Source organism: Daktulosphaira vitifoliae, unplaced genomic scaffold, assembly GCF_025091365.1.
Source record: "Daktulosphaira vitifoliae isolate Bord-2020 unplaced genomic scaffold, ASM2509136v1 Scaffold_3, whole genome shotgun sequence".
NCBI classification, from domain to species: Eukaryota; Metazoa; Arthropoda; class Insecta; order Hemiptera; family Phylloxeridae; genus Daktulosphaira; species Daktulosphaira vitifoliae.
Genome location: NW_026099574.1, coordinates 23183242 through 23206115, shown reverse-complemented (window position 1 = coordinate 23206115; position 22874 = coordinate 23183242). Strand labels below are relative to the sequence as shown.

Sequence of the window (22874 nt, the reverse complement as noted above, 5' to 3'; positions counted from 1 at the left end):
TTAATACGTTTTAGTCATACTAGAATATCTACAGGCTCTGGCAATAAGGATTCGCCAACGTTGTTATCATTATATAAAGTGATAAAAATTTATGGTATTGTGACTGCTAAGTCTATACTGACCTTCTCTCGACACTCATCTTCATGATAGAACCGTTAGGCAGAATCACGTTCAGATCCATTGCTCCAGCCAACATGTCGGGAGGCGTGTCTTCAGTCACGGGCATTATCTGCAAGGACATCGTCTTTGTTGTAACCCTGTAACATACAAAATTCGTAAACTTAATGCAATCAGACATGTAAAATCTGTGAGTTGTCACAATACATAATAATAATATCCTACACGACACACAGTTGACCGGGTCACACAACGTAATAGGCACGTATGTAATTCGGTTTTCGCATCCCATCGCACACGAAATGGCCTTTGACTTAATAAACAAACCGTGTGTACGAATTAAAAATCTATTGCATTAAGCTAATTCGTCTCAAATAAAAATTCATGACCGAAATTTGAATGTTACCAACGTTACATGATAAAAAATAGGTTGAAGATAATTTATAAATTGGTCTCAAGAGCTTTAAGGGTTTAGTTGTTAGAGATAAGCCGAGCTCTTTCCCAAAAAATTGTACTTCATAGGTCCACCTGAACTTGTTACAATAGTTTTGTGTTTATTCATACAGAATAATTTGACAAAAACAAATAATATAATTTTAAATGGCTTTGATTTAGGAGAACAATAAAGTTATGTCGCATAACGTTGCATTTGATTTCTCTGACAATGTTTCAAATAGTATATACATAGTTTTTGCCAAAATCGAAAGTTGCAAATACATTTAAAAGAACTTTTAGGCAACTACAAATAGTTTCACATTATGAGTAATGACCTAAAATTTCAATTTAAGTTTTAGAAGAATACAACGAAAATTGAAAATGGCTAACTATTTTACAAACTACTTAAATTATAATAATTGTCATGTGATTTAAACCGTTTTCCAAATTCATTTAACAGACACAAGTATTCCCATGTTGTTTTTTATAACTTTTTATTTTTTATATTTATATATGTTTTTTTACCGTTAAAATGTTATGTGGTTTTGTAATTTTCTTTGAAAAACTCAAATATACAACTGCAGTGTTTCAAACAAGACTTAATGGCACTCAATATAATTTTTTTGCATCAAATAATTTCTGAGCAATATAAAAACAGCATGACGAAATTGCAGGGAAGCAATCATGCATGTCAATTGAAAAACGTGCGTTAGTGGTCGCACAATTGCATGTGTTCTTTTTTTTATCAGAATCTATACAAGAAAGTTTACTTTATTTTTTCACGTTAGATCTCGTGTTTGATCAGAGGTGGTAGTCTCGTATATTTTCTGGAAATCTGTTGGTCAATAAAAAATGACGTCGCGTTTTATTTACCGTTTCGGAAATAGACCCTTAAAAACTAAGAATAAAATAGTATTTGTCTGAGAACGGTCGAACGGTTGAGAGAAATTTTAAACGTTACCGTAGACATTTATGAGCCGAATAATATTTCAGAGTAATGACAAAATGATTTGTTTTATCTGCGGTTGACTCGGAGTTCACTCATTATTGTTTGAGTACACTCCCAGAATCTAATGACTGAGGTCGTTATGTCATGACAAACGTCTAAAATCGTATAATGATGTAAATTTAATAGATTCCGAGCTCTAGACGATATTGACAGCATTAAAGGGAAGCTAAAAGACTGAAACGGATGACGGATATTCTCATTGCGATCACTTTTTGTAGACTCCGATGACATAAAAACTCGAAATACTCGAGTCTATACATTTGGCAAGAGGGTTGTAATACATGTCTGGATCACGCGGTACAACGGCAATATAACTAAATGATATTATGAGAGTTTTTGACTTTGTGCGCCGTGCAAATACAATAATTACCATAAACGACGAATTAATGTACTGGATATAATTGCGATTGCCGGAGAAGGCGACGAAACACTATAATTATATTCGTATTCACAGGACAAGATATACTGATGTACGCACTCTTACACATAAATAATTATGCATTGTTAAGAGTGGGTAATCGTCATTGTTTTTGTAATGACGACGAGAGTTTATAATGCCGTTATTAGACGCGCTTAAACGTTATAAATGCAAATGTAAGCCCTCATGAGTCACTTCGGTAGATATGCCGAGCATATGTACCAAAGTGTGAGTATAAGAGAGACTTGCGTTAGATAAATGCGATGGCGGTACAGTAAAAACGAAAAGTTAAATGTTGAATAAATCTTTGATGTATTTGATGCACAACAGTTTTGCTCTTTTCTTTTGTTTTTAAATACGATTTGTTTAAAACATTTTCGAGCAAAACCTATTTCAGTTTATTTGTTGAATTCATAAACAACTGAAATGAACTCATTGCGAAAGAACTGAGTTTGGTTTGTTTTCGGATAAATAATGTTGTACGACGACACAATATTACATCTTTAATTAGTTATCCGATTAAGCTCGACTTTACAAGCCGGTGATTTTGTAACGATTTGTGTGGATCCAGTAAGCCTACACGCCCAATAATTATTTGTTACTTTAAACCAGAATCATCAACGCCTGACCGTCAGTTCTTAAAGTTGTTGAGTTTTACAGACAACAACTACGATGGCCAACAGCTGATGACTGCAACCGTTCCATACGCACGATCGCAGTAATGCTCCGGCCATAATTTCATCCGGATTTTGACCTTCCTGAATGGCGTACGGAGCAATATGAGTGTACATGAAACGCTACCGGTATTCCTTGACCTTCGGAGGCCAACGGCAACGCGTTCTTCGTCAGTCCGAGTTCACCAAACTTATATCGGGTCATTGCCATCGAGCAGCTGTCGCTAATTTCTGCACCGTACCTTGGGGCAGCTATTAATTAAATTTTAGCCGGACACTGGTGATTATTTAGTACGATACGATTAACGCGAGGCAGATAACACACAATAAGACAACACGAGTATTACAAAGCTGATTGGATAAAACGTGACGGAGAAAGTACATCGGAAAATAAATGAAATGTTTACGAACACGTAATAAATTAAATACCTTTTATGAGTTGAGCAGAAACTGAACGACGGGAAACACGAAATTCAACATTGTGCTCAAAGTTTTACTTGCATTAATACATCGGTTTTCCGTGTACTCAGACTGTTTATCAAAAACCATATGCGTTTTAGTTCATTCATTAACAAATTTAAATAGATTAGCGGAGTTTTGACAAACGATTTTATTAGCACTGTTGTTCAAAATGTTCTCTGAGACTGAACTCGTCTTAAGGCGTTTTTTACGTTCTCGTGCCGAATAAACTTATTCATTGGGATCCTTGTGATGCACGACGGGACTGCGAGTTTAATGTTTGAAGTCATCTGTCACAGTTTAAAATTTTTATAAAGAACACTATTATCTTGCGCTTTTTACCTTGACCTATAGCGTAACGATCTAACACTATTTTGTTTACTTAATCTTACCGTAATCTAGAGAAACGTACATATCAAATATATGTATTTTTACAGTACTTTTTAAACTTTAATTGTCTAATGGATACTGTTCGTCGTTTTAAAGTCTATTAAAAATTTAAGTGTCACTATTTTAACATAAATATCAACTGCTTTCTTAAACATCTTGTTTGCTCTCAAAGTAATATCTTTTTTCACGAGTTATCAACGTAATTTTCAGTTGAATACATTTAACTTATAACTATTATGACTCGTATAATTGGATTCGCCATTATGCAAAACATTCTCTCATTCGATAAAACAATGAAATTTAACCTCGATGTCATTATTGAAGTGGTTCAGTTAATAATGAACTGTGTCATTTAATGTGGAGTTATTGCAACACAATTATAAGGGTCAATAGCATCTAATAAATAACTATTAGAAGTGCTGTAATGTATTGAATGTTTACAAAATAACCCATTTCATTTCACGTACTAAATATCTTATTATTAGGTTTAAAAAACATCTATCACCTTGTTATGGCAATTCTAGGTTAAATTTCCATACGTGATAGTGAATCATTCAGTTCATTCTCAGATTTCTCTGCCAAATTAATTAGCACTATTTTGTTTTGACACGCTATTTTTGTAGCACGTGATTACCAATATGGGCATTGTTTTTGTTCAGAGAACCATTGAGTTTAAGGTAGCTTTTCTCGAAGTGTTGCATAATTATGTGTAAGATTATATCTTATCGCACTAACAGTTGCTATAAGTTTTATTTGAGATTCAAATATATTTATCGAAGATTATCTATAGAGTTATGATTTATTTTGACAGCTTATGTGATATTTTTGTTATTAGGAGCTTTTAAAGCCATCAGTCAACTTTTGAGAAAATTTAAGGATTTCAGTTAGACGAAAATGGACACAATTAAAATAAGAGGTTAACCAGCTTATTTAACACGTCTTGTTAATCTTTAGCTATAATTTCCTAGGACGGTCGAAATAAGTTTAGATCCCCAAAAGACAAATACAAGTAAATATTTATGAAACTATGAAAATCTTAAAAGAAACTTCGTTAAATCGTATACCGTTAAAGAAATTATAACATTTTTTTGGCGTTGACGGTGAGCGTAAAAGTACTCTTAGTGAATATATATTACAATAATAATTACAAATAATGACAAGTTAAGCGAGTTAATTACAACGACATTAGTTAAAATTGTTATTTTTTTCAAATGTATAACAAAAGTTAAATAAGTATGAAATGTTACAAATTGTAGTATAATAACATTTTACCTTTTTATATATTTTTATTGTTTACATATTATGATTTTGAATTTCAAAGTAGTTTTAAGCCATTGTTACCGAAATAAAAACATAATGATTACTCATTATGCTCTTCACTAGAATCAATGATTATAACCATTGATTAATAATAATTAATTAATAATAATTGATTAATTAATAATTATTGATTGATAAAATTTAAAAGACGACCTATACTAACTTATTTATAGTTCTAATCTTTAAGCGGGATTTGTGCGTGCATTAATATTTACATGATATTACGCGGAGAGGAACCTAAAATGTTAGAAGTTCCTAGGCCATTCTATGCATTCGTCTCCTTCTTTAAAGAGACCCAGTGACCCGTTTACTGGACCTGTTTAGCCACTGCCACCTCATCGAGTAGCGTCCCCAACGGATAAACAAACGAATGCGGCTGAGAAATCTTAATACTGGTCCTAGTTATCTTCCGGCGATTAAAATCACTATAGCATGCGTAATACACAATGAATCGAGAGCCTAATTAATTTTTCATCTTAAATATTCTATTGAACAACGTAGATAACACCATGATATATTCGTATTTTTACATATAATAACTATAATTCATTTTTAAATAATGTAAGCCAGATTAACCTATTTTAGTTTGTATTATGTTGGATATTGATAACGACGTGGATCAATTTCGTTTATAGAATACAGATTTGTATTTAAGTCTATTGAAAAACAATTTGAATAAATTATTTCCTTTGATTTAAAATATTTCAATAATTATTAATATACTTGTAAGAAATGTAAATTTGTTAAAAATTAAAATGATCAATTCATTTGAGAAATTATTTAAGTTATTTTCATTGTCACCATTTGTAATTTACGTGTGTATAACTATAATACCAAAAATATATTCATATACTTGTGATTATCATATTTATATATGAAATACATAAATATCAATGTAAAATTAAGTATTTAATATTTTTAATTTTGATTTTGCCAAGAAAAATATAGTGTATATGGCTTTTGTTTTATTGAAAATGAATCCCATTACTTATTAGGTATTATGGAATAGAAACCAATACTCAGTTTCAAACATTGCTTATGAGTCTTGCAATTTAAATATCGAAACAAAATTATTAGTTTGGACTTCAAACACCATGTCGTTAACAATGTAGAAATTATCGAGTAGTTCCATAAATTCACATAATGAGTTCTCTTCAGTTCAGTAGAGATGCACGAAAATGACTTGAGCGTAACCGTGGGGTCTAATTATACACAGAAAGATTATTAAGCACATCTACTTATGACAATATTATGAATTAATTGTTACAATTCAATCATTGCACACTTTCTCTGTAATTGCTGGCATGAAATAAATTAGTACACACAAGTTACTAGTTTTCGTTAATAGTTAACAATTGCCACCGACCAATCGGCGTAAAAGCATAATCAGTCACAAGTTTCTTGGAACAGATAATGACTAAATATTTTATTTAAGTAAGACGTTCACTGTAATTTTTTATATGCTTATTTTAAGCTGGACTTTAAATGGAAACGTGAAATAGCATGTCTATAAATTTAAATAGAGAATCTAGTGATCCATTCAAAAGTAATTTCCGGTCGTCCAATGCGACTTGTAAGCCAATACGGTATGAACATCCTTGTCCTGGATTACCGTCGTAAATATTATTGCATGCTATAAGTACCTTTAACATTATTTTAAAGGTAAAAAGTACACAAGGTTTTTCATCAATTTTCTATGTATAATATGAGTTATAAGTTTTTATTAAATTGATCAAATGGTTCCACTCGACCGACATAAAACTTGATAAAAGTTAAATTAAGATGTGAACTTATTTTTATATATTACAACGGAGTTTGACTATCATGGTAAGGTACGAAGTTCAAAGTGGAAGAACAAGTATTGAGATGAAAAAAATTAAATAAATAAACAAAGGGGACTTTTGATACTTAAATTTAACTATAACAAGCTAGATAGCATCACAAAGTAAGACGTATCGCTATTTTTTAAAAGTGTAGTGACTTAAAACTCATTTATACGTTTTGATAAAGTAAAAATTTAGATCATACTGAAATTTTATGTTTAATTTATTATATTTATATTTCACTTTTATTAGAAAATGCTTAACGGTTTTTGTTTGGTCCTTTGAGAGTGATAAAATTTTCAATTTTGTTCTTATAAAAACTATATTTTAATCATGTATAAATAGCATTATGATCAGGTGCGCGTGAAAGTTTATTTTGTAAATGAAGAATAGCGGTCCAAATATCAGGTTCTTAAATATATATATATATTTTTTTTTTTTAGAAAAAAAGTGATATGAAAGTAAAACTAGATTATTAAAATAGTTAATTTATGGATCGAAATTATTAGCAATACGAGAGTCAATCCTAGAGTAGGGTGTTTTTTCTCATAAAGTTCAAGCCAAAATTTACTTATGCAATGATGACAGTTCCATATAATATGCAAATAAAAACAATTTCTGTGTTTGTCATTGTATATTAAAGTTAGAGTTGTTATATGGTTGTTTTATCAATTATAAGATTCTATTCACTAGAATTTTTTCGGTTACAGCAATTATTCTTCAAAAGAAATATGTTGTCATAATAATTGGAACTACTTTCTTAGTTAATTTACTATTAATTTGCTGTTCTATTGCCACCGAAGACAGTGGCGACAATCATGCGAAAACTCAATCTCACGACCACACATTTCTTTTCCATGTGATGTATACAAATGTTTATTCCTATTCTTTCAACAAACCACGGGTCCACTTTCTCTATCTATTGTGCGAACCAGTTATATTTCATTTACAGTATTCGACTTTGTTTTCCACCTCATCTAGTCTGGAATTGGACGATTGTTAGCTGACCATAATTTTACTTATTAAGTCTAAAACAAGTCTATCCTAATCTAATGCCCTATGAGGAGGTCAACAACCACGTAGGACGTGATTCGTATTTCTATACGTATATGTATCTTAGTACTGTTTATGTTAGGACCTGCGCAATGGCCATAGTTTATAATATGCTCTGGTTAGTTACACGGAGAAAATTACATGGAGTGCGCCTAAGTGCCGTTAATTATAATTTGACGGCCAAGTGAAACCATTAGCCGAGAAGCTTTAACGGTAAGTTTATATATTATACATTTTTCATCCCAGAAAAAACGGTCTACTGAGCAGCAATTTAATTAGATGAACATACACATGACATAAGAAGATACGTTTGATGACCCGTGAAAACAGTTTCCTTTATATTATCTTCCTCCCTTCTAATTTAATTATGAAATCTCGAAACTAAGTATATATTAAATTACCTAGTGAACAACAATCTTCCATGTCACCCGTATAATAAATATACATTCACTTTTTTCAAGATTAACACCATTTTTGAGGTACCAAATAGTAAGAGCTAACTTTTCTTACATAATTAAAAAAATTGCAAAAATATCACTAAAAGTATTGATCTAGAAATTTCTAAGATGTGAGATTATTTGGCAATTTACAGAAAATATAAATTAATGCTATAAAATTATTGCAGTACTAAATGTGTGTGACACCGAAAAAAAAAACTGAAAACTTACAATTATGGCAATTATTTATAAAAATTTCATAAGAGAGTATTAAAAGGTATGGTAAAGCATATAGATAGTTGTTTTTTTTATTAAAATAACTTTACGTTGTGTTTGTACAAAGGAAAAAAATTTTTCTTCCCATCAAAAACAGAGTGGTAAATCTGAATCTCTTAGATCTCAACACATTAATGTTAATTAAAGCAACATTTGTTATTATTTTTTTTACTAAAACTGACCATAGGTTTTNATTAAAATAACTTTACGTTGTGTTTGTACAAAGGAAAAAAAATTTTCTTCCCATCAAAAACAGAGTGGTAAATCCGAATCTCTTAGATCTCAACACATTAATGTTAATTAAAGCAACATTTGTTATTATTTTTTTTACTAAAACTGACCATAGGTTTTACTTAGCAAAATAAATTATCATCAAATGTGCTGGACATACCTGATAGTCATGTTTGTTTAATAGCCGATTCTTCACTACAAACTACTTTTAGATGATCTTTTTATCTGATTCGTCGTTACCAAAAAGTGCATAATTTTCTAACACTTAAACGGATTTTGCATTCAAGTATAGACACGATGAGATTTTTTCTACAGACTCATTCGTGGTCTATAATTATTAAAGTCACCATTGTTATTGTCAACGTCATTGTGGGAATTCGTCTAGTAACGAATAACGAAGAAAACGGGTGCATACCGATGGCGGTCACAGTAACCGTGAACCTCAGAAGGTCGCCGACATAACTTTACTGCTGTCACGATTCACGATTCTGTCGGGGCACTTCTCTTAGACCGATTTCTACATATAACTATTGATACGTTAGTATTAATAAGTATTTTTAATGTTTACGATCGGCTTACTTTTGTTTTTGTGTGTAATCTTATGGTATTTCTTGCCCGGATATCTTTTAAGCATCTATTCTGATAGAGCCAGTCACGATAAATATTAATTAGCTCACATTATATATTTACACTAATAAAATGGTTGCCAATAAGTTATTCTCCCTTGTACCACAACAGACATTACAAAATAAAGTTTTCCGTTTAGAAGTCGTAACTCAGGCTGCCTATCGAGCATGAAAATCAAGTATGGCGTGACAGGTTAAGTCCGTAACGAATTTGAATCAAAAGTGGCTTGTCCATAGCATACAGCTGTGTCCCAGTTCACATGTTTATCGTAAAGCGTTAGATTAACTCGGAATTCATAGGTGAAATTAAGCGAGAAAGCTCTACCGAGTAAAATAATTGAAAAATGCATTTTCTCAGGCCTTGCAATTCAGATTTACTTTCGATTCAAATTACAAACTGGTATTAGCTCACATATGGCACTGTTAAAAAGCAAGTGTTGCGTTCAATAGAATTTCAAACCACCATCATTATTGTTATTATACGGAAATAGACAATAACCAAGCATTCATCATTAAGCCAAGGTTATACTAACTTCCTTGAACATTTGGTACACCAAAACAAGATCGCCTCTGTCAATATGTACCAGGCAACGGTTTTTGGTTACGGTTTAATTCTATGCAATGAGTATTTTTAAAGAATTTGTTTTGTTTTAACTTAATATATATATATATATATTGAATATTTAAAAATAATATTGAATGTCTTCGTATTTTCCTCTCTCAAGACTGATAATTACCGTATAGCGTATGAAAATCATCTAAAGACGTGATTGTAGACATCTGTACACCTACAGGCTGGTAGCGGCTTGTTTGACTTATTAAGTTGATGTCCGTGTGCACACAAAACTCATACCATTGACTTTAAAGTGGAAATCTTCAAAAATCTCTTTTATCAAGAAGTGTACACGATCAAGTTGTTTTCGATCTATTCCACATGGCTTCAAGGCACCTAACTTTGCACGTAGTCAAACGGATGTTTCATGAATCATAATACTTTTCGAATTATTCAACAATCGTTACCGGACACATAAGGCACGTTATAATAATAGTCGAGTAGACTGTTTTCTTGTTCACCAAATGACCGCAGTAGTGATTGATGCCAAACTTAAACACATAAATATGAGCTTATTTTTGCCCTGACATTAATAGTAATTATTAGTCTGATACCAAACATGGGTATCATTAGGAATATATTTTTAGCTTAATGTCTATAGGCCGTCTATAATTATACGTCTACTGTTATTATGGTATACTTCAGACATATTTTGCAATCTCTGATATGGAAACGCGTATATTTTTAATCACGAAGATCACGGGACAGTATATGTGCACTTTCTAGCCTAAACGATTTTATTGTAGATATATATGACACTAAGGAAAAGGAGGAAACGTTTGAGATAGAAAAGTACGAATACTGATGTTTACAGAACATGAGATATTTTAAGCGAAAATGATACTGAAGCAATTGATATACATTACATCTTAGACTTGAGTATTTAATGATAAATAAATTATAATTGAATTTATAAAAAAAGACAAGAAAAAGATGTTTGAGTTAAAAACCAACCAATAACGTTATTTTGCCAAATTAGGCCATACAACGCATAATTCTCTAGGTTTTTCCAATTGGATGATTAATAAAACATCTTTCACATAAGAAACCCTATAGTATTTTTAAACAGTGAATATATTTTTACGGTAAAAACCAATATTAATTGCTTTTCTAATAAAAATAGAATAATTGCACGAGTTAGTTCAGTTATATTTTTAAATGTAAATGCTGATGGCAACAATTAATGACCACAATTAAAAACTCAATTTCTTTAATTTGTAATTACAAATGAAATATAATATAACTTTGAGTTGATTACCATAATATCCACTAACATAATTTTGGTTCAGTATCACTTAATCACCAATGTTTTAATAAAACATTATTTTAATTATAGGACGTTTAACAAGCATACATTTTTTGTTGAATAATTAATGTTAAACTTTCAGGGTGTACGCAATAAAACCATAATTGAATTTCATAAATAAATTAGAAATCAATTAAACATAGTTATGAAATAAAGGCAGCGCAAATCATATAATGTACAATCGGAAATCACTTTTTGGTAGTAATAGTAATAACATAAGTCATAACAATAACTAATAATTAACATATAATATTACGTTATAATACTATACAATTTTCAAGATTTACCTAATTTCATTTACTTGTCACGTCTTTTTATCATGTCTATACCGTTATGCACATTAAAAAATCTATCATAAGCATATATACACACTTGGGGCGCTAACTATTTGATAAGCGTGTCACACACGGGCGAAACCGTCATCCACTTCCGAAACGATTCTTCGGGATTTTTTAAGCGTGACCGACGCCCACGATGCAACTATCAGTTCAAAAGTAAAAAAATACCCTAAGAGCCACGGCTTATAAAAATACAACGCTATTGTTCCGTTCGTATTCACCGTAACCATTCTTCTACTGGATCGGTCAAAGAATTTTATCTCCATGCTCAGAAAAAGAAACGGACTATAGAACCAGAGAACTCATATACAAGATACTTAAAAATTACACTATTTGAAATAAGAGTGAATTTGGAACATCTCAGGTTCCATTATATATAATAAAGATATACGAAGAGAAATTTCGTATCAGAAGCTAAGTTCATCATGTCAAATTACCTACACTCTACTATAAGAGATTTGAAATTGAAATTGTTTACAAGAGCAATGAGTAAACACTTTTGGTTTTGGAAAAGTTCTAAATGTAAAATTACTGTTTTCTATAATGAAGCGTTTACCGCCCACATAAGCTCTGCGGAAATGAAACGCTGAACGACTAAACTAGTTTTCAATTAGATTATAATTTTACGTTATTCGGTGTCCTTATTATAATCACAAACAAATTACAAACGATCTAAAAATGTCGGATTAAAAAAAATATGTTTTTGGATGTAATTTAATAGTAAACAGTAGTAGCGGATGCACACTTACATATGAAGGCGGTTCAAAAGTGACGGGAAGCTTTCTAATGCCAAACACGAGGAAAAAAATGCGTACAACAATAAATTCACTAGGCGATCTGACAAAATATTATTACGATTATGTTTAGTTGTTACTAGCTTTCATGATTTACAAGAGAACTATACAGAGTATTCGCCGAGATCAATATCAATGCTGATTGCGGTGTTTGAAAACCATTCGACTGGTGTCCATTATACTTTTATCAATACACACGGCACGATTTTTACCAAACGATACACAACATTTCGCCGTCGAATATACTCGCGGTGGGGTCTAATCGAAATTGTTGGTTTTTGGTACTCTCATACAATTTAAACATTGAAACGCAAGTGGTGGGTGTTCTATTATGCGAGCCGTACTCGCAAAATCGTGTGAGAAAATCTGTCAGGTACCACCGCTTGCTTAGACAATGCCACAGTCAGTCAGGGTTGTTCGTGTAATAATAATTGAAAGATAGAATAGACAGAGATTAAAAGTGTTATACTTAGGAACTTACCTTGATTTTTCAGACTTTTTCAAACGCGTCGTCTTTAACTGAGACCTATAAAATAATTTGTTGAATTTAATACAAGAAACACGTCAAAAAAAAATTAATTTTGTTAACATTTACTTATTACAAAAGTTTATTATTTATTACGTTTTCTAATATCATAAAATCGAGAGTGACAAATAACGTGGTATTTACTGTTCAGAAATAAAAATTTAATAAGTTCAAACGAGTATGATAATAAAATCACCGTTAGTATCATATACACGTATTGAAATTCGATCCTAGACCCTTCAAAGTTTTATGTCTACAATTTTACTACTGCTATTTTCCAAACAACATTACATTTAACGAATAACTTCTCCGAATTGACAATCATCTTTTTAAAAAATGCTTCATTGAAAGTGACTGATAAAAATACTCAAAATATAAATAGATCAGATTAATCAATTCATGTTGTTTATTGTGATTACATAGGAATTAAATAATTGTCAATTCAATTATTATAGATAGTGTTATCACTAGTTGTGCCATAATTTCTAAGTTAGCTTGAAGTAATACAAACAATACTTAATAGCGTAAATGTTATATTTTCGTATAAAATAATTGTGAATTAATAGTCAACAATAAAAAAAAGTCAGTAACCCTCTCAATTAGAATTAAAAGACAGTAAAATATATGGAAATATTTAAATAGGGTTTTATAAAAAAGTTCAAATAATTTACAAAAAGAAGAAGATATAATTTTTCATGCAATTCCGATTGACCCGATAGATGAGTTTTTTTATGGATTGCTATCTGAGAAGTTTTTTTAAAAGGAAAAATATTTCATGGCTATTGGTTAAGTTAGGTAGTGGTCAAATAGCTCGGCTTTTGGGTTTATTTGTACGTTTCAGTGAAAAATACCCATTTTACTTTCCGGTTACTACTAAAAATGACGAGGATAAACTTTAGCCATTTTTTTAAATTACTGTTAGAAGAAGATAGTTTTTGTCGCAATTCACAATGTTATTTGTTTTCAACATATATAAATATTAAATTTATACTAGTATATGTTTTCTGAAGTAATGGCGATATGTAGGTTTCTAGAACCGCAATATTTTTTTACGATGATACATTTGTATGAGTATTGTAATGCAGCACAGATTTTACAGTGGGACAAACAATATACATGTATCACCGTGACTTTTTGATATAGTATAAGAATACAGACATCATGGAATATTTTTTTAATAGAACAATTGTGTGCATAATAGTAATAATAATACAGATTTCATTTATTTTTTTATACTATCGAGTTTGAATTGGATGTTTAGACCATCGTCTGATGCTGATCTACACTATCAAATACATTTGTTTATTTGTCATGTGTGTCGACCTTCGCCAATGACATACAATTCTAGTATTCAAAAATCTATGTTAGCCGGTACTGATTTACAGCAACCTACATATTCTGCAGCTAGTTTTACTTTTGTGAATATTATACTACTTAAAGCAAGTTTCAATAATAATTTTGCTAAATAGATAATATATAATAAATTTATTTGCAACATTAATCTGTAGACAAATTATCAATAAAAATATATAAATTTCAAATGACTTTTTTTAGTAAAATAATTGAAAATTATTTAATTGGATTGTTGCAAAAATAATTGATAAATATAAGAGTAGGAAGTAGGATAACGCGCAATTTATAATCAATATAATAAATCAAAATTACTATAGCAAAAACTTCAATTTTGTTCGATAATAATAAAGCATATTGGACTTAAAATGCATAAAGTTAGATTAGAAGAGAAGTATAAACATTTTGATAATAAATTGAAAATATTTAAAAAGTAATTAGTGTAGACGCGTCAATGTAACACAATTAATTCTTCTCTGACAGTTAATGGAAATTATTGTTTTAGTTTCAGAGTAATTCCGTCGATTTTGTAAATAATCCTTTAGTAAGTAGATGTAGAATGGAGTATATGACTCAACAATGGAAACGAGTTAGTACGAGTTTCCGATACAAACAAAGATTAGAAAATTTTAAATATTAAATCAAAAAACCTATGATTCTTACAAAATTGAAAAAAGTAACATTGTTAGAAATACTGTGGTCTGGTGTATTTTTTCGTTTGTTTAAATTAATACTTTGTCATAATATTAATAACCTCTATAGTTTTAGATTACGAAATATTTAATGTATTGACTACAACCGCAAGTCTACAAATATAACCATTTTTCGTTTGTTGAAATAGAAATCATGTCATGTCCAGTCATATCATTTTTCTTTTTGGTTTTACGTATAGTAACTTTATCCAGTTAATATGTAACCAAGTTTTTTTTTAATCATTCATTTTTGTTGGAAAGTATGTAGACATTTTTATAATGTGTGTCTTCATACTAAAAATATTAAAACATTCCTTTAATTAAAAACTTGATACACACACAATATCATTAAGACAAGTGGGCCGTGCCGACCTTGCACCTTAAAAAATCATTCTCCTATTAAAGGATAAGATCAATGTGACAAACGCATATTGAATATCCGTTTGAACAGATTAATAATACTTAGAGTTATTTCAAATGTAGATATTGTGGTACAAATTAATATTTCAATAAAATCACTCAACTAAAAAACGTAAGCATTCGCTATCATTTATCCGTAAGTAAAAAGTAACGACGGCTTTAGTAACAGTTACTTGGTGTAATATCAAGAGACAATCATATAAAAAGTTTCATGTTTTAAAATAAATATTTGTATAAAATTATTTGACAGTAAAAATACTAGTATTATTATTACTTTTTTGGTTAGACATTGTTTGTAGTATTCCTATTAATTTAAACATTTTGTAAGAAATCTTTGATAAATAATAATAATTTATTAGTAATTTTGTGAGATAAGAGCAATTAAGAAAAGGGATCTTAAAATATTTAATAAAAATATTTTACAGTGTCGGTTATTTAATTTGAAATTAGATAGAGTTAATATTTAAAACTAGATCAATGGGTAAAGAGTCGAAATCATAATAACACACAACTTTAATTTTTAATTCAAAAATAATTTATAATAGAAATGCAACGTATATCTGTGTATATTATTACGAGAGATCACAAATGTCTTGCTCATAAGTTAAACATAATATCATAGCACCACGATGTTAAGATAATAATTCAACTCTTTAAAGCATCCTTACATATGTAACTTGTAATAACATGAAATTATCCAACGATAATAACTTATTACTATGGTCATGAGTGAATCAATCATTGTTCATATACAGTTGCAGACTAGTCGGTTCATACAGAGCAATGTAATTAATTTAGTAATATCGAAACGCACGACTTCATAATTTTTTGCTTCATTTTTTCTCAACAATAAATTTTTAACGGCAAATTGAATATTAAATGGCAGAATTTTCCGCACACCAAATCGCCTTCAGTCACGCCCCACTTTTTTGAAATTTCTCATCTTATTAAGACATTGATGAACCATTGGCGTATCTGTCAATTATTTTTCTATTTGAATTTTACTACTTTGACTTATCCTTCATCTATTCGACCACGCGCCACACATTGTGATTAGCGACCGGCAGTACCGGACATAGTCAATGGATTTTTTTAGTGAAAGCCACCTATGCCCGATTGTTCTTTATAAAATCCTGACCATCCAGTATTTTTATTATTGTGGGTAGTTACCGAGATGGGAAAATACTAAGAGGGTCACGACGTCGGTAGAAAAAAGTCGTTAATTTATATTACATTAAGTGGTTTAAAGTTAATTTCTTGTTGTTTAACCGTAAGAAGGTAAATGAATAAAAAATGATATAAACTTCAATGATGATATTGCCTAATAATACACCAATAGTTATTTAATTTTAAGTTTTAGAATAATTTTATAATAATAGAATTATATATATATATATATTTATATTATTTTTAAAAATATTTTAAAAACAAATCTACTACAAAGTTTCAATTAAAATGTTGTAGGTGTTATATAAATTAAATTTTACTAAAATTAATTTATCAAAAGAAACAAATATTAATACGTTTCTTTAACCTTATCACCACATTTTTATAATCCGTTAATTTATATGAGTAATATAAATTTATGTTTTAAATTTAAGTAACTAGTCGCATGCTGGGAACATATCAAAAAGTTAAATATTTGTAGTACAACTTGAAATTTTCTCGAAAAATTCAACGATAATACACGTGTAAAGTATTTTTTTTTTATTTTATTTGTATATTTAAAATGCGATGTCTTTTTCATTATAAATTTAAAAACTACAAAATAGTAGACCGTAAAATTCTTTCAACTCTTGTAAAGAGATTTTTTATCACTTACAAAAGCTATATATTTTTTATTACTAAAAGCTTGTGTACATAACAAGTATGCAAGTAAAGATAGATAAAATTAAAATGTTTCCTCGCAGTTTTCTATATTATGTAGATCAGTTCCATCACTTCAAAAGTTTTAAATTTAATATTAAAATATGATAAATAAAAAAATATGATATCTACAAAGGAATAATGATATTATAATATAGTTAGTATGTAATATTTAAACAGAAATAAAAACTTCAGAAATAATATGAAGAAGTTTGAAAATTTGATATTATTAAAGTATATTACAACTTAGCTATTTAATTATAGTATTTATGACCATTTTAAACCTAAGGATTTTTTTACGATTGGATGTATTGAAGCTTAACTATTATTCAAGCAGAAAATATGTACTATAGATGAGTAATACAACACTATAATGGAATTGACATCGTTCGAATTAAAAGTGAGAATCGTTTCTTATTTGGGTGTGCATTGTTTCTGAAAACTTTCTTAATCATACATATTGACATAGACGAAGTGAATAAAGCGTGGGAAGCTGAATTGTTACTTTTATTTCATTGATATCATTTCGTTTTTCAAATTTTTATAGGTAAAATAGTACGAATGTAAATCATAATTGTTCAATTTAGAACATTATTTAATAGGTTTGTTTTTATCAATGTAAAAATGAATATTCAAATAGACGAATAAATTAAAGTTACAATGAAAAAAGGAAAAACGTATGTCATTATGGAGCCAGGAATTCTCATTTTAAAGAAAATTTGAAAAATACATCAAAAGTTTCCAGATATTTTGTTCTTTCCTATACCTTTATATATTTGTATTTTATGTATTTTAGAAATTTAAAGTTCTTATAGCGTAAACATTTTGTAATAATTTTATTTTTAACTTTTACCATGTTTGTATGTATACAGGAAATCACTTTCTGTTATTTATTGTGAATAATTAAAGGGAATGAACTTTTTAAGAGCATTGATTAAAATGGACTTACAGTAATCCTGATAGTACTGGAAGCACTTTTAGTGTTGAGCTTAGTCGTCTTAAAATTCGCATATTAAAGGGATTATCTGCCTGCTACCGAGAAGCCCTAGTATGCACAAAAACTATTAGCACTACTTGCTAATACTTACTCATTGTTGTCATTTTGAATGTTAATAGTAAAAAATATCGAAGATCTACCATGGCTAAGACTTTTAATTCACTGAGATTTGAAAAATATTTAAACCATAAACAATTATTTTATTCATTCTAAATGATGACTAAGTATTCTTGACTTTTGAGATACGATTAATTTTCAAAATAAATATTCTTTTGAATAAACTTCATGCATTTTTTGAAGCTCTAATATTATAATATAAATCAATAAAATAATTTCCAAATATTTTCATTTATATAAGCGCTCTAATGATGCTAATTTCTTTATTAGTCGTAAAATCGAAATTTAAAAACTTTTTGATAGTTTTCATTGATTTAATTCACAGCTTATAGAATATATTATATTTCACGTTCACTCGATATACCTATTGATAAAACTGTGATTGATGTTTTACAAAATAGATCGTCTTCAATAATCTGTTATTGAAAACAAAATAAAATACATTGAAGTCAATTTCTAAATTATGTAAAATGTATTTGAAACAGAGAATACAAAATATTTGACTGTATCAAACACAGAATTTTCAACATTATACATTAAGGTATACTGTGCATCAAAGCCCAAGGGAAACGCAATTGATCCATGTCTACATGGAGTAGATCCGTATTGTTATTTTTTAGACTGAATAATACTAAATGACAGTGGCTACAAATGACACATGGATAAACGTGGAGTATTTCCTATCCATATATAAGCATGGCTTTAATTAAACTTAACTGTACTGATGGGATTTGATTTTGAATTAGATCCTAGAAGGAACAATGTATAATATGGATACGCTGCAAATCAATGTATAGATTTAATAAATATAAGCGAACCTAAGCAGTATGACTTATGTTCATAACATTTTACATAATTAGGCGCATAAAAATATTTTCTTTTACATCAGAACGTTTATTTTTATTGTCAACAACTATTATTGCACGTGCTTGATGCAATTTGAATTCATATAATATATGAATTTATTGATACGAAATATTATTTCGTATCAATAAATTTGGAGTATGTGTAAATTTATACATGTATTAATGAAATAGTTTTTTGAATACTTCAATAGCGACTTTTTCCAAAGAACAATCGTGTCTAGACTTATAAATATTATGATATATGCGAGTACAAACTCTATGTCAAGTATTTTTAAGGTATATTTTATTTACTTTAATCACTCATGAAGGTTACTTCAACGAAAAACTAAAACAAGGTTGAGAAATTGTCCATTTAAGAAATGACTGGTTTAATGCACAGACTGAAAGTTAACATTGAACGTTGTTAAGACTAAAGAGCGAACGGATATAGTTGAATTGCCGATTATATGAGTTTTTTTACTAACTTATTTTACACAATATAATGAGTAATTAATAGTCGCAAAATTCTTAGTAAAATGGAGAAATTGTAATTACTGTTTTCATTAGTAAACAAAGATGTTTTCTGTGGTTTTTCTAGCGACATTTAAGATTTGACATTTAAAAGAACGTTTCGTAAAAGTTAACACATCATTCATACATGATGTAATATATCATTCTTATATGATTGTGTGTATATAGAAATTATCTCAAACAATATCAATAATATATTATACAATTTAAAGTTGGTTTTTTTGAGCACTGATTAATTAACACTTGATTTATCGTAACAAGTTTGAAAGGTGAATTTTTATGCAAAAAAAAAAAAAAAATTTAGTTAATAAAATAATTATTTAAGTATATGCATAATGATAATTGTGTCACAATCATGATTATTGGGTACTCAGTGTATAAGTAATTACTATATTAGCATAAAATATATTTATACAGTTTAGATTTACATATATTGTAAATCAGTGATATTTTTTCTTATTAAAACGGCACATTAGAAAGAAAAAACATCATGGAATTTATACGTCTCAAAAGTCTTAGAAGCGTATTGAAAACAAATAAGCATTACAAAACATTCACGTAGAAAAAAACAATTAAACAAACTTTGTTTATTCCATTAACTTGTAAAATTTAAAGTTTAAGTATACTTATTGACAAAATTTAAATATAACTTAGTATATTTTCATATCAGACATGAATTGTCAACAAAAATAATTATTATTTATTGGAAAACTTCTCACTAAATACTAGCGTTATTAATAAACTTAGTAAGTACTATGTGGGCAAGTAAGATTTGTTAAACGAGAATAAGACATACTGCACAGACAAACAACTCTATAACAGAGTAATTAAGATAACAGTGAGTGATTTTAATATTTACTTTGAGTTAGTTAAGTAAATAGCTGTATTTGACTCAGGCACTAAAAGAGCCTAAGAAATCTGACCTTAAGTGCTAAACGTTCTGACTGAGAGTATCTTGTGTATCTCTCTTGAATAGAAAACTAATATTTAATATCGGACTTTTAGCCGACGTCCATTATTAACCCCATCGTTTGACCTCTGAACGTGCTTCACTTGAACAGAACATAGTTAGCAAAAACTAATTTTGACCGCGTAAACAACAAACGTCCTTAGAAATAATAATATCCATCGTAAACGCTAACAAGAATTGCCACACCCGCGGCTGTAGCATCAGATGTATTAAACTTTTCCCTTTAGAAGAAAATTCAGTTTAACAGACTTTAGGACACGTGTTCATCTCATTTTCTCTCTTGTACAATAGTTATGGACAACTTCGCATTATATATATACGAGCATACTTTACGGTTCACTTACCTGAAACAAAAAAAAAATACCTTCACTTAATAACATGCTGACAAGCGTATATCCACATATAGCCATGGACATACCTAAAAATGCGATGAATATCGATGAGGGAATACATTATTATTTAAAAACACGGGTTTAAGAATGTCGTTACAAAAAACAGGCACACACAAATATGGAGCTTCAAAAAAAGTTAAAATTACTTATATGGCCAATCAAACGAATAAACATCAAGGCAATTAACAACAATACACTTAGATATCAGTTGTGTAACAGAAAGAAATACTTGGAATTGTATACATACAAAATGTGCCTTCATATAATTACTATACATTACTGGTTTTACACTTATAATAATAAATTGCATCACATACATAAGAGGGTGTCTCACGATGTTCTGCCAATTTGTCAAATGAAAAGTGTGTAAATTTGTTAGAGCATCCTGAGACACCCGCATGAATAAGTCATTGAGAATTTCTAATACTTATAATTTATTGGTTAGTACCTAATAAGTACTTTATTGTAATCTATATTAATTACTTAAAGTTTAGAACAATATAACTAAAGTAGCCAATCTAAAAGAAAGAAAAAAATTTGTATGGTATTTTATTTTTTCGTACATATGACATATTACATTTTGAAGGCTTCGTATTGGCAGACAGGGTCTTCTTTTGCGAGCTTTATACTAGAATTAATTACTAATCTAGGTATAAAGCAAAGAGTATACTTTTGTTACATAGCTCTTAAATTAAAAATGGCATTTACAATCAGTAAAGGAAAATTAAACTTATTGCAATATTTAGATTTATGTGGCATAATTCAATTAAATAAAGATCATTTACTCATATTTACGATATGGAAATTGAATATTATAATAATACACAACCCTATCTTATATAAGTATACACTTTTCTTGCAGAATTTAATTTCTGTCGAGTAAATTGATTGTTTTTCTTTTATTGTTAAGAGTTCCTTTTTTTAATATAAATGCAATCTGGTACAAATGCAACTTAATTAAATTATAAGTTAAAATTATGAGTTTGTTTTAAGTTGTAATATATCTTTGTTTATTAAAAAAGAATAGAAAAAATGTTGATTTTATGTACCCAACGTTTTAATGACTTAAATAATTTGATTTTTTAATTTATAATGTACAATTAAGATTATAATAATAAACATAGTATAATAATATGATTTTTTTTAAAAATAAATTTCATTTAAAAATTATTACTTTTTTATTCAGAATTAATCAAATAAAAAGTCATCAATGAAACGCAGAAATTATTTAAGTTTTTATATAAGTATTTAACCATATACAGTATCTATATTAATTCATTACACATCAATTCAAAATATTTGATTATCAACATTTTCCCTCCTTCCAATCAGATTTTATATAAAATAGTATTAGAAGAGTATCCTTTGATGAATTTTATCAAAATAAATGGATTAGAGTGACATTATACGATCGAAAATATGGTAACAAGTAAAAACAAGTATTTTTGTAATAATATTGTTTAGATTATTTTTCTGAACGTTTCTGTGACGAGTATATCAACCAAAAAAATTCAATAAAAGAAAATAGGTCAAGAGATTTACATACACCCTGACGGTTTTTGTTGAAGCAATGCAATACATTTTACTGAGTCAACAATGTAAAGTACAGGGTATAATTTAAAAGGTGCTTCTATAAATGTTAAGTAACATCTGTCTAAAAATAAAATGAACATTTGTTCCGTACAAGCTTTATCATTAACGTTATTAAAAAAATTAAATCTAATAAACTACTAGTATGTGTTAACTCATGTTAATACATTTTTTTTCTTTGAACGTAAAATAATTTTACTTTTAATTTTAGACAATATAATTGAAAAAAAGACTGGGTAAGTTGTTGACAATATTTCAA

At 28.9% G+C, this 22874-nt stretch overlaps 1 protein-coding gene across 7 annotated transcripts in view; it reads right to left on the bottom strand.

Annotated features, from left to right (window-relative positions):
• The window catches only part of LOC126902353 (uncharacterized), an 85006-nt gene that overhangs the window by 10933 nt on the left and 51199 nt on the right, over window positions 1–22874 (bottom strand). For 4 of the 7 annotated variants that reach the window (XM_050679511.1, XM_050679518.1, XM_050679516.1 and 1 more), the window contains 2 exons: window positions 12801–12845; window positions 123–257 (listed from right to left, as the gene is read on the bottom strand). In XM_050679511.1, the coding sequence (XP_050535468.1) occupies window positions 123–257; window positions 12801–12845 (180 nt within the window). Of the gene's footprint in view, window positions 1–122; window positions 258–8802; window positions 8829–12800; window positions 12846–22874 lie in introns of those variants that run through there. The other 3 variants (XM_050679512.1, XM_050679517.1, XM_050679514.1) reach the window with 2 other exon arrangements.